At 37.6% G+C, this 13,094-nt stretch overlaps 1 protein-coding gene across 5 annotated transcripts in view; it reads right to left on the reverse strand.

Moving 5' to 3' along the window:
* RAPH1 (Ras association (RalGDS/AF-6) and pleckstrin homology domains 1) overlaps positions 1 to 13,094 on the reverse strand; it is a 178,310-nt gene that overhangs the window by 76,628 nt on the left and 88,588 nt on the right. For all 5 annotated transcript variants that reach the window (XM_045032878.1, XM_045032877.1, XM_045032876.1 and 2 more), the window contains exons 3-4: positions 10,996 to 11,101; positions 9,588 to 10,108 (exon numbers count right to left, since the gene is read on the reverse strand). In XM_045032878.1, the coding sequence (XP_044888813.1) occupies positions 9,588 to 10,108; positions 10,996 to 11,101 (627 nt within the window). The remainder of the gene's footprint in view (positions 1 to 9,587; positions 10,109 to 10,995; positions 11,102 to 13,094) is intronic.

The raw sequence follows: 13,094 nt of genomic DNA on the forward strand, positions 1-13,094 counted from the left end.
ACACGTAGGTTATATATTAACCAAGAAAACTATATTAACTGAAATGTCAAGATATTTCAGCAATTTAACTACCAAAACTATTCATTAAATGGCTGGAAGTGAGAAAGTGCATGAAGGCTTCCAGCACTGTGCACCGAGGTTGATACTATTTTCACAAATGTTTGCAATGAACTACCTAAACAAATAAAATTGATTTTCAAACAGATTGGAGTTTTAGTTTTCTATGATCTTCCATTCCAAAGTTCTTCAAATCCTTCCCCACAGTTCATCTCACTTCCCTTTTTTAAAAAAAAACAACCCTCAATAAAAACAACCAATATTCTCCAAAAAAGACTTCTGTTACAGACTACCTTGTAGTTATAGTACATCATATGCCGTACTGGTCTTATACGCAAACCACTTATGGGAGTAGCTAACGCAGATGAACATTGCAATGCATAAACAAACAAGTTCCTAAAAATTACAAACTGATAAGTTTATCTTTAAGATATTTTGAATAACTCCATAAGATTTGGCAAGTTTTGATTTGTATTTCAGGAACATTTTAATAACTGGACTGCTGATATTTGTGCTGCCAAAATAGCTGAAAACCAGATAGCGTTTCAGGATGAAGGATTCACAGAATTTTCCTTTACTGTTGAACTTGGTTTTTGTTTTTTTTTTGGAAGTCAGAAATATCATTTGTGATGAAATGTTCCAAAAAAAGTGGGGAAGGGACAGGAGAAGGAGCTGTGTTAACAACCATGGTTAAGTCTCATATTTATTAATTCTTTCAATTTGCTAAATTTTACAGACTAAAGAAAGGGTCATTGGAAGAAACCACAGCCTTCGTGGCATGTGGCCAACAGTTGGAATGCCTTAAAATAACTGGCAAAGAACAGGTTTAATTTGAAACCTCAAAGTTAAAGTCCCAGTCCCTGATTGGTGCAAGTCACGACTACACATAGCTGCTTATAACCTTGATATGTGCTAACCGCACACAATTCATAGAACATAAGGAACAGAACATAGGCTCCCAAATACATATACAAAAGCCAATACTCCCCATGTTAAAGAGTGCTCAACCTAGAGATGAAATAGGCCAAACTTGTTTTAAGTCATCACAAGAATAAATTAATAGATTCATGGATTATAACGCCAGAAGGGACCAATGCAATCATTCAGTTTGACCTCCGGCACAACGCAAGCCATACAACTTCTCTGAATTAATTCCTGTTTGACTAGAGCACATATTTTACAAGAAAACGCTAAAATATAATGAAATTCAATGATCCAGGTCTATTTTGGAAGAGAGAATTGCTTATTGTAGATGGTCCACAGTCAATTTTTATCTTTTTATATATGAATATAGTTAAATATATTAATATACAATATGCTAGTGGTCACCATATAAACATTTAGTAAGTTAACACAGAGATATGTGAGATCTCACACCTGTATACTAGTCTAAGGACTGGGAAGCTTTTGTTATACAGTGTCAGATACTACAGGTGTTAATTAAATGATGGCCGTCATACAAACCCACAAAAGAACTAAGATACAGTTGCTGAGGGAGTCAAACTTAGAATTTCCTTTCTTATGTTTATTTAATTAACATTATAATTATCTTACAGTGTAGTTTTACACTGAATCTGTTTTTTTTGGGCCGTTAAATTTAACACCTCATAGTCTGATTTAAGTTTTGAAATGTGCCTCCAAAGCTCCATTATCTTTCCATCAAAGATGTACTAACTATGCTGAGTGAATTCTGGTGCAACGCCTATAATTATTTTCAAATACATATACAGAGATTCCTTCTCTGTCCTGATTTCTACATCTTACACCTTGTAGATAAGTTTAAATTAGGGTTGTCGCACTATTAAAATGATTAATCACGCTGTTAAGCAATAATAGAAAACCATTTACATATTCTGGATGTTTTCTACATTTTCAAATATATTGATTTCCATTACAACATAGAATACAAATTGTACAGTGCTCACTTTATATTTTTGATTACAAATATTTGCACTGTAAAAAACAAAAGAAATAGTATTTTTCAATTCACCTACTGTAAGTACTGTAGTGCAATCTCTTTATCATGAAAGTTGAGCTTACAAATGTAGAATTATGTACAAAAACCCCTGCATTCAAAAATAAAAATGTAAAACTTTAGCACCTTCAAGTCCACTCAGTCCTACTTCTTGTTCAGCCAGTCAAACAAACAAGTTTGTTTACATTTGCAGAAGATAATGCTGCCTGCTTCTGGTTTACAATGTCACCTGAAAGTGAGAAAAGGCGTTTGCATGGCACTGTTGTAGCCGGCATCACAAGATATTTATGTGCCAGAGGGACTAAAGATTCATATGTCCCTTCAGGCTTCAACCACCATTCCAGAGGACATGCATCCATACTGATGATGGGTTTTGCTTGATAACAATCCAAAGCAGTGCAGACCGATGCCTGTTCATTTTCATCATCATGAGTCAGATGCCACCAGCAGAAGGTTGATTTTCTTTTTTGGTGGTTCGGGTTCTGTAGTTTCTGCATGCTCTGTACCGATCAGATTTTGGAAGGCACTTCAGATTCTTAAAACTTGTGTCGAGTTCTGTAGCTATCTTTAGAATCCTCACATTGGTACCTTCTTTGCATTTTGTCAAATCTGCAGTGAAAGTGTTCTTAAAATGAACCACATGTGCTATAACATGAAATATATCGCAGAATGCAGGTAAAGCAGAGCAGGGGACATACAATTCTCCCGCAAGGAGTTCAGTCACAGATGTAATTAACACTTTTTTTTTTTTAAACAAGCGTCATCATCATGGAAGCATGTCCTCTGGAATGGTGGCCAAAGCACAAAGGGGCAAACAAATGTTTATCATATCTGGCATGTAAATACCTTGCAATGCCAACTACAAAGAAAGAACTTTGCCAGCAGATTGAGGGACTGGTGAGGCCAAACCTGAAGTACTGTGTCCAGTTTTGGGCTCCCCACTAGGGAAAGGATGTGTACAAACTGGAGAGAGTCCAGCGGAGGTCAACAAAAATTATTAGGGAGCTGGGGCACATGACTTATGAGGAGAGGCTGAGGGAACTGGGCTTATTTAGTCTGCAGAAAAGAGGAGTCAGGGGGGATTTGATAGCAGTCTTCAACTACCTGAAGGTGGATTCCAAAGAGGATGGAGCTAGGCTGTTCTCAGTGGTGGCAGATGACAGAACAAGAAGCAATGGTCTCAAGCGGCAGTGGAGGTCTAGGTTGGATATTAGGAAAAACTATTGCACTACGAGGGCAGTGAAGCACTGGAATGGGTTATCTAGGGAGGTGGTGGAATCTCCATCCTTAGAGGTTTTTAAGGCCCGGCTTGACAAAGCCCTGGCTGGGATGATTTAGTTGGGGTTGGTCCTACTTTGAGCAGGGGGTTGGACTAGATGACCTCGTGAGGTCTCTTCCAACCCTAATCTTCTATGATTCCAAGAAGAGGGCAGCATTATCTCCTGTAAATGAAAACAAACTTGTTTGTCTTAGGGATTGGCTGAAGGACTGAGCTGACTTGTAGACCCTGAAGTTTTACATCATTTTGGTTTTGTATACTTTTTTATTTCAATTACAACACAGGATACAATATATATATATGGATATGTAGAAAAACATCCACAATATTTAATACATTTCAATTGGTATTCTATTGTTTGACAGTGTGATTAAAACTGCGATTAATAGTGATGAATTTTTTTTGTTAATCATACGAGTTAACTGATTGACACCCCTAGTATTTTCATCATTTTTACAGTGCAAATATTTGTAATAAATAATAAAAAGTGAGCACTGTACACTTTGTATTCTGTGTTGTAATTGAATCAATATATTTGAAAATGTAGAAAAACATCCACAAGTATTTAATAAATTTCAATGGGTATTCTATTGTTTAACAGTGTGACTAATCACGATTAATTTTTTTAGTTAACCACACGAGTCAACTGCGATTAATTGACAGCCCTTCTTTAAATATGAACAAGTACAAAATCAAATTCAGTTAACTGGAACTACTTATTGCTAAGTGATGTGTTATCATGGTATGGAAGCCAGAGTCTCCTGCTGTCTCACAAACTGAGTTACAGATTTTAAGAACTATCACATTAGGAAAAAATGCAGTACTGTGCCAGAAACCAAATGGCAGACTTCAAAATTATCTGCAACCCCTTGAGTATACCCAGTACCCTAACAATGACCGCCCATGAATGGATCTTTTCACCAAACGTCAGATACAAAAACTAGCTGGGTGGGCATGACTGATGTTCTGCTCCACCCCGCACCCCACCCCCATTATCGCCTTCCCTCTACCGCTGCCCTATAAAGAGCTCAGGGCAAGAAATTCTCTAGGGGGACAGAATTAGTCAAATCATGATCTACTTTCCTTCTCTTTATTAATACTATTATTAAATTATAAGCGTTACCTGTAAATTAAGGTTTTGCATCTCAGAAAGTTCAGGCTAAATCTTTTGGGTCAGTTACTCATTATGTAAGTAAAAGGGAGAAGTACCCATCAAACTGCAATATCATCTGAGCTGCAAGTATTAACCAAGTAATGATTTGTGAAATAATTTACAGAAAACCAAACTGCTTCATTGCAAACGTTTTACCAAGGCTTCCCTTCTCTCTACCCAAGAAGTGGTTACAACCTGGGCAAACAGAATTTCCCATTACTCCCAAGTCAAGGTACCTTTAGAGGCCTTCCCTTTCCCTAGGCCTCTAAAGTGAATAACTGAACACTCTAATTCCTTTCCAGACAGAATTTCAGATCAACCTTGTATACATCTATAAAAACAATGGGTGTTTTCATTTAGTGTTACCCGGGTGTTGTCATTCTCCTCTCATTATTCCAATAAAACCTGGGGAAGGGGAAAAAAGACAATTCCTTAAAACCACTCTGCTGCTGAACAAGACAAGGAAAGGATGTCAAAAGGACAGAGCTGCCAAGCCATTGACCCTTCTTATAGAAACTACTGTAGCAAAGAAAAAAAGATTTCAAATGTTGGCAGCCTTAGAGACATAGAAGGTCAAAAGAGAGACAAGTCAGAGTAAAAGACCAGACTCAAGGTTCTACGTTAAGGACAACTTGCCTAACCAAGGATTTGGTAAGGAGGGCCCACTTAGGGACTTTGTCCACGGAGAATATTAAGGGCAAAAATTTTGCTTCCAGATCCACTCAATTATCTCAATGATTCATCATTTTCACTATAGGCAAGAGCTTAGAATACAGCCCCAGCAGAGAGAGATTTAGGCAGCAGGGTCTTTGAAGAAAATCTTTAATTTAAGTAAGGGAACAGGAAATAACTTTTGTGCAGATACCAGGAGAGAAACCTTTTCCAAATCCTACAGCAGATACCTTTCCCTTAGTTCAACTAGTTAGGACAGGCAGTACAGTAGTGGTTGTCTAAAACTGTCCTTTCTATCAAAGAATCTCTGAAAGCTGTGTGCTCCAGCCTTTTCCCTCAAGTGCAACTGGACAGAAGGACAGGATTTGGGGGTTTGTTTCTTTCTTTTCTCCAGAAAACTGTCCCCACCTGGTTTGTAACAGAAGAAGTTCCAAAGTTTTGCTTGGATGTGTAACAGGGCCAGATGGGAGAGAAGTAGTGTAGGATTCTCATGACTAGCCAAAAAGGCACTGAAATTTGATGAACCCTCTAAGGGTTCATCATCTGAGGTCTTCTAACAACCCACACTGTAATGGTACAAGCTCGATTCCGCCGTGTCCAGAAATATAGCCAGAGTAATCACTTCATTAAGAGAAGCTAAGATGGTCCGAGTCATGAAGATAAATGTTAAACCACACAGGACATACGCCTTTTGGAAGGACAGAGGCAGTTCTTTTGGAAAGCGCCGGGAACTCTCCCAACCTTCACCGGATAGTGAGCCACCAAATGAAAAGTTTTGCAGGAGCACTGCACACTTCTTTTTTGGGGGGAATCCTGCCTTTCTTTTTCAGCTGTGAGGATGGATTTAATCAAGCACAGGCTACTGTGGAGTTTATTTTTGGGGTGCTTAGGTATCATGCATAGGAACATGTGTGAGTGGATGAATGGAGAACCGCATCTGTTTTTTCTCTCTCAACAAATCAGGAGAAGTTCCCTGAGCTAAAGAATTTAGTTCTAAATAGTTAATGATTTTTCAGAAATAAGGCAAGCTCTCTAACAGAGGAGTCAGGCACTTCCTCAGGGTAGTGAAATAAAACAGACAAAAAGTGCAGTAAAACAAAGCATTCTCATTAAACAGATTGGACGTAGTTACTACTACCCCAAAGAAAGGAAATAGGATTTGGCTCACACACTCATATCAAATGACTAACAGACCCTTGTTACCTTCCTCAAAGAGAGCATTCTTATCAACTTATCTGGGCAGAGAAACAATAGACACATTCTTATGAGAAGCCATCAGTCTCCTCATGTTAAAAAGGGGAATGGTTTACAAGGCCAACTCATACTCACATCTACGACAGCTTTCAGGTTTCTCAGCCTTGCAATCAATGGTTCAGAGTTGTGAAAGCAGTACAAACCAACCCAGTAATCATGGATTAGAGTAATCTGTCACATGCATTTATGCACACAAAAAAGCAACTTCCTCCCCACCTCCTCTTCTATCTACCTTTCGATTTATTGTGATTAACCCCTTTTTTCTTAATATAAAAAAAAAGGTCATCAAGGAGCAATAGACTGCTTATTACTCACTCCATACCAAGAACTAGAAAATCCAGGAAAGACAGAATGCAGGATTATGTCTTCTTTGCCAAAACTTTTCAAGCAACCTGACTGATGCTTCAGGATATCATTTGCAAGGTAAGATAGACTGAGACAAGAGTCTCAAACTGATGAATCAGCTGCAGAAAATACATTGCACTAAAAAAGTTAACATACAAATCTTGGATCTAAGTTTTTCCTATACTATGCGCATCTACCAAAAAAAATTCAATTTCCGTAACAGGTGCTATTTACACAGAGCTACATATGCAGAAACACACACAGGAAGGAACAGAACAGTTTACACATTTTTAACCTCCTATTTCAGTGCTTTTGTGGCCAATCATGGGATAACTTACTGTGCACAAAGCAATGCCATGTATTAAGTTAATGAATTTTTAAAGTGTTTTGGGAAAAAAAAGGAAAAAGTCTTCAATGAAGATGAACATAAAAATTCAGTATGTTTAAAACATTATTTGAAGGTCCGAAACATCAGACTACAAAAAATATTTATTGGATTAATAAATTAACTATTTCATGAGTCAGACTGACAGGGTTTTCTTGGTTTATTTTTAATGATAGGCTCATAGATTCAGTACCTTATAGGTGCCTGTTTCACTGAAAAAGCTGACCTCAAACTCTGCACATATACACTTCTGAAGCTTCACTCAGGTACAACACAGCCAGGAGAGAACAGGCAATGATAAGTGCACTCACTATAACTTCCATGGATAGGGAAACGTCTTCCCAAAGTTTCACCTTTACTCAGGATGGTATTAGGTTTCTATCCCTCTCCAAAGGTCCAAAACTAACCTAAACCAAACCACTCTAAAGAAATATAGAGCAAACTAAATGCAAGAACAGTAATACACCAAATAAATGATAGTAGAAGACTGGCTACAACTCCCAGGTCTGCCTCAATTGGTTTTCAAACAGTTAGAAGTGACAACTACAGCTTGGGCTACAAGAAAGACATCTTGATTTTTTTTTGTTTAACCCATACAGCCATATCTCCAGTTAAGAGGACACTGATGGGAGTATCAATTATATAAATAAAATCAATATGAGCTATTCATTTTATGTAAATACACCTCTACTTCAATAGAATGCGACCCGATATAACACGAATTCGGATATAATGCGGTAAAGCAGTGCTGGGGGGGTCTGCGCACTCCAGTGGATCAAAGCAAGTTTGATATAACGCAGTTTCACCTATAACTCTAAGATTTTTTGGCTCCCGAGGACAGTGTTATATCGAGGTAGAGGTGTATTAAGCACAAACATGGCCCTGAGAAGTTCATGATCTTCAGCCTTAACAATAGATAAACTTATTTCTGCCTCATATTTATAGTTGGAAGAATCATTCTTTTTGCTTCAGCTGGAGTGAAATATAGTATAGCATTCAAACTGGGTTAATTATCTATAAAATAAGCCCCATTTGTTCCTGTTATCTCTTTTGAATAGACTGGAAACTAAAAAGTGTGTGAATCAGTACAGGAAACTTCTGAATGGCAATCAGGTTATCTGTAGTAGTTTCTAATGTCAAAGCATCATGAGTAATCCTCTCTTACAGGAAGCCCTCTGATTCACTAGGACATTCTTTCATATCCCTGTGTATACCTCCAGTTGTTCCAAATTTGCATCTCAACTTAATTTGGAATTTTCTGAAGAATTTCATTGTTGGTGCTCATGCAATATTCTCTCATCATACAGATGCAAAATGCTCATTATGACACCAAAAATATCAAAAGAACATTTGCAATTTGCAGGTTTAGAGAGTAGTTGATGGATTTTCTTCTTTATGGATTGCTTCAGGGGAGCAACTGTATCATGTCGGTATAAGTATAGCTCTCTCTAGTTTGGCTATCCAATCATCATTTCTATTTCTGCAAATGATACAGCATTTAAGATCGCTGAAAGAAAAATTCTTAAAAGGCACAATGGGATATAAATATGAAATTTCAAAGGCACTCAGTAAATTGCCATGTATATACTGTATCTTCTTTTTCTTGTTTATTCTAAAAAATTGTTTTGCCTTGGAGCTAGCAGCAGAATGATTTGTCATGAGATAAAGAGGATGTCAAACTGGAATACTTTATGAAGACTGAGGGAGAATTCAGGCCCGAAGAAAAATAACCCATATATAAAACCAGCAAGAACTTCAAGTACATATGCTGAATAATCTCTTACTATTGAACATTTGAATTTATCATGTAATTTTCAATGTACTATATTGTGTTATGCTGTAAAGTCTATAATGAATTATCTGAATTATGCATGTTTTTTCTCTTTCTATATAAAAACCAAAATAATTCATAGCATACTATATGTTTTCCCCCATTTTTTTGGAATGGAGTAGTAACACAAAGGTTACATCTTTGGACAATGTCATCTTAAAGGGTATGCCAATCTGACTAGTTTTAAATATATTAACATTATTAACAAAGAGAATGAAAAGGCTCTTCATGAAGTAGATGAACAAATCTATCATGCTACCACTAATCTCCCCTCAAATACTTTTCAAAAACTCTGGTTTAAAATAGTTATAAGTGCATCTCCAGATAACTACTGGAATTCCTGAACATTTAACCTAGTAACATTTAAATGTTTAAAATACAGAAAATGTTAAGATGTAAATAGATAGGGTGCTGGGAAGACCCTGAAAAAAAAGCCTTTCCCTTGCTTGAAAGGAATCTTTTTCAAAAGAAAGCAAGAGAACCAACATCAATATACCTAAGAAAAAGCTAACCCTCACTCACCCCATACCACATTGAATATGCATGGTCATGAGCACCATTAGAGTAGGAAAGATACGTAAAACAAAGTTTAAAGAAAGCTTAAATAAAATCTATATTGAAATAATGATACTCTACCTCAGTAATGGGTTGCCCTTGCTGTGTCAAATCCAGTTCCTGAGGTCTTGTCATTTTATCAATATCCAAGGAGTCCATGCTGGATGCTGCAGAGGTTATGCTGGAACGAGATGAGTTACTGATAGAGCGCACTTCAGCATCACTCACTGTGCCAGCTGATGCTGTCCTTCTGTGCTGAGCAGTAACTACAGGTTTAGCATCTTCCATTACAGATTGCTGGGCTGCTTCATCCATGCTCAAAGAAGCCTTCTCTAACTGGGCAGTAATGTCCTCCAAGGAAAAGTTGGCATTTGAAGGCTTAGTTACCCTACCAGATGAAGAGGACGATCCTTTTATACTGCTGTGTTTAGAGGAAAGTCGACCAGCAGGTGGTTTCTGAGCTACTTTTGTTTCTGTGGCTAGACGCTTCATTGCAGCACTGTTTGCTGATTGTGACCCAATGCTGCTGAGCTCCTGCTCTATGGAACAAAGATCAGCCATGAGGGCATCCAGATCCACAGTCTCCCCCTGATTCAGGGCTTCTGCAAGGAACAACAGGCATTAACTTCCTCGTGATTAACCCATTTCTCAATCCTGTTCTCCTAGTAGTGCTACTTTGCAATGGACAAAGTAGAAACAATACGGTAATTTCACCATTCTGAATCTACAACACTCAAAAAAAAAAGTAGTAGGTAAAATTTAATTTAATTTAATTTCAGAGAAATACATTTGCTAACACGAGTGTCAGTAATGGAAGCCTATGATGTCAGTGAATTTTTTTTTCAAATTTACAGAAATGCTTAATGAGCAACTGTCTGGTTAAAAACCCTGGTTGACATTTTTGAAGCAATGCAGAGATGATCCCTACACATTTTTCTTTATTTTATTGGAAGATAATGTGGCAAAATCTCCCACACTGCTTTGAAAACCAAAACTAATTTTTTTAAATGCAAGTTTCCTGTACTACTGCCAGAGTCATAGATAATGAAAAACTGACAAAGCTTTTTATAATATTTGCTTTTTTGTTTAACCTAAATACTGGACCTAATTACTGCATTTCCCCTTTCATGTGCAATCTTATTTAGATTTTTTTTCCCCATTTCTATCCAATGTGGCTTAAGGAATAAACTTATCAATTCACTCTTTCATTAAAAAGGTTATCAGAATAATTGTTCTTTACAAATAAGTAGATTCTGATTCTCAGACATTAGCTGCTGATAGACACCCAGTTTGGGACACTAAGAATTCTGTGTCACATAAACAGGATAATACAATGGAAGCAAACTAGGAAATGATGCCCTAGTATATATAGATGCTATGATTTAATGCTGTAGGATTTTAGCATTTTGTAAGATGTCTGCTTTCTGATAAAACAAATATTCATTCAATGTTAGAAAAAAAATTGAGGGTCTCAGATAATTCTGTTTACCATTCAAATTGTACATGGAGAAGCGATAGGAGAAATTGGCAATATTGGTTTCTTGGCGAAGAGGGGATTTCTTTACTGGCTCCATGGGCTTGTCTGTATCCAAACTCTAAAAAATAAATAAATAAATTGAGAAGAGAGAAAATAAGCTAAAATAAAGTTTGCATTTAATATAACAGAAGCTGGTGGTCAAACAATATTACAAATATGGTTGAAAGCTTAATTTCAGTGGGAGAAATGTAATCTAAGAAAATGAGTTCTCTTTTGTACGATTTGCACTAGAAAAGTATTTAGTTACCATGTTACTGAGATTAAAGTCAACTGTCCAACTATGAGAGATGTTAAAATAAATTCATTCTGCTGCTACAGAACTGAAAAGAAGGAAAATATATTCTTAAATTTGTTTTTCAGTAGTATTGTTCTACCTCACCATTTTGAAAGAATTACTTGACTGAGATTTTCTACAGTTACCTGGATCAGTTTGACTATCAACATAATTCAGGAAAAAAAAAACATATCAGAAGCAAGAGAAAGGACTTTTTAAAGTAAATTTGCCTAAATTATCTTTACTAATATGGACTATTATTTTTAAAATATATTAGTTATGAAAGTGAGCTTCATTCCATCTTATGAGAAAAGACCACGCTTTGCATATGTTATCCATTATGGCCTTAAAACACATGCTGATATGTAACAGAATACTTTAGCAACTGTTATATGGCTAGATATATTAGACAGTACTCTATGAATACTTAACCATTTATAATAAAAATGCTTAATATATTTAATTTGTTTGTAAATTCATGTTCTGCTGTTTTTGTAATTATAGAATCAAAGAAAAAGTAGGGCTGGAAGGGACCTTGAGAAGTCAAGTCCAGCAGGACCAAGTAAACCTAGACCATCTCTGACAGGTATTTGTCCAACTTGTTTTTAAAAGCTTCTTGTGTGGTATCCAATGAAAGTTTATCATGTTGGGTGTCTTCGGAAGGCTCATGATGCAGTGAGCATTGTTGTTACAGTGATGTTATAGTAATCATTTTACCAGTAATGTTATAGATTGTAATTTCATTTATACAGTTACGAGGATGAAAATGTGCCCCCATGGCTTAAAGCAAGCCCAGGCAAAAACTCCCCAAGAGCAGAGAGGCAGTTCACACCTCATCAGGGCATGTATGGGACAAACCCAGCCCAGCCTCACAGGAACAAAGGACACTGGCCTAGGCAACAACAAAGGATCTGTTGGACTCTCGAGTGAGTCACCTCCCTTCCTTTGGTCAATTTGGGACTGCAATGAGGTAATGCTCACCTGACTCTGAAGAGAGAAGGGGGGGCAGCGCCAGGAGGGAAGAAAACATGTTAAAAGGGAGAGAGACTTTGCCATGATCTTCCTCTCTCTTCCACCTACATCTACAGAAACCACACCAAGTGACTGAAGCGCTGATCAAAGGGGAGAGCCTGGATTAAGGGCAACCAGCCAGCCTGCGGTGAGAAGCATCTAAGTTTGTAAGGGCACTGAAAGTGTTAAGATCAGCTTAGAATGCGTTTTGCTTTTGTTTCACTTGACCAAATCTGACTTATTATGCTTTGACTTATAATCACTTAAAATCTATCTTTGTAGTTAGTACATCTGTTTGTTTATTCTACCCGAAGCAGTACGTTTGGTTTAAAGTGTGTCAGAGACTCCCCTGGGGACAGCAAGCCTGGTGCATATCAATTTCTTTGGGCTTGGCTACACTTGCAGCTGTGCAGCGCTGGGAGTTAAAGCTGTCTTCGTACAGCTGTGTAGGGAAAGCCCTGGAGTGTGGCCACACTGACAGCTACCAGTGCTGCACTGTGGCCACATTTGCAGCGGTGTTGGGAGTGGTGCATTTTGGGCAGCTATCCCAGCATTCAAGTGGCTGCAACATGCTTTTCAAAAGAGGGGGGTGGGGTGGAGTGTGACAGGGAGCGTGGGGGAGAGAGAGAGAGTGGATTTTTGGAGCCGACACTGTCAGCTCCCTGCCTTGCAAATTCCGACCACTTCCCCGACCCCTCATTCACTCTTCAATGCAAATAGCCTTCAGACCAGATAAGCAGCTGCTCCGATGGACTCCCTTTCCCCT

Source organism: Mauremys mutica, chromosome 10 (assembly GCF_020497125.1).
Source record: "Mauremys mutica isolate MM-2020 ecotype Southern chromosome 10, ASM2049712v1, whole genome shotgun sequence".
NCBI lineage: Eukaryota > Metazoa > Chordata > Testudines > Geoemydidae > Mauremys > Mauremys mutica.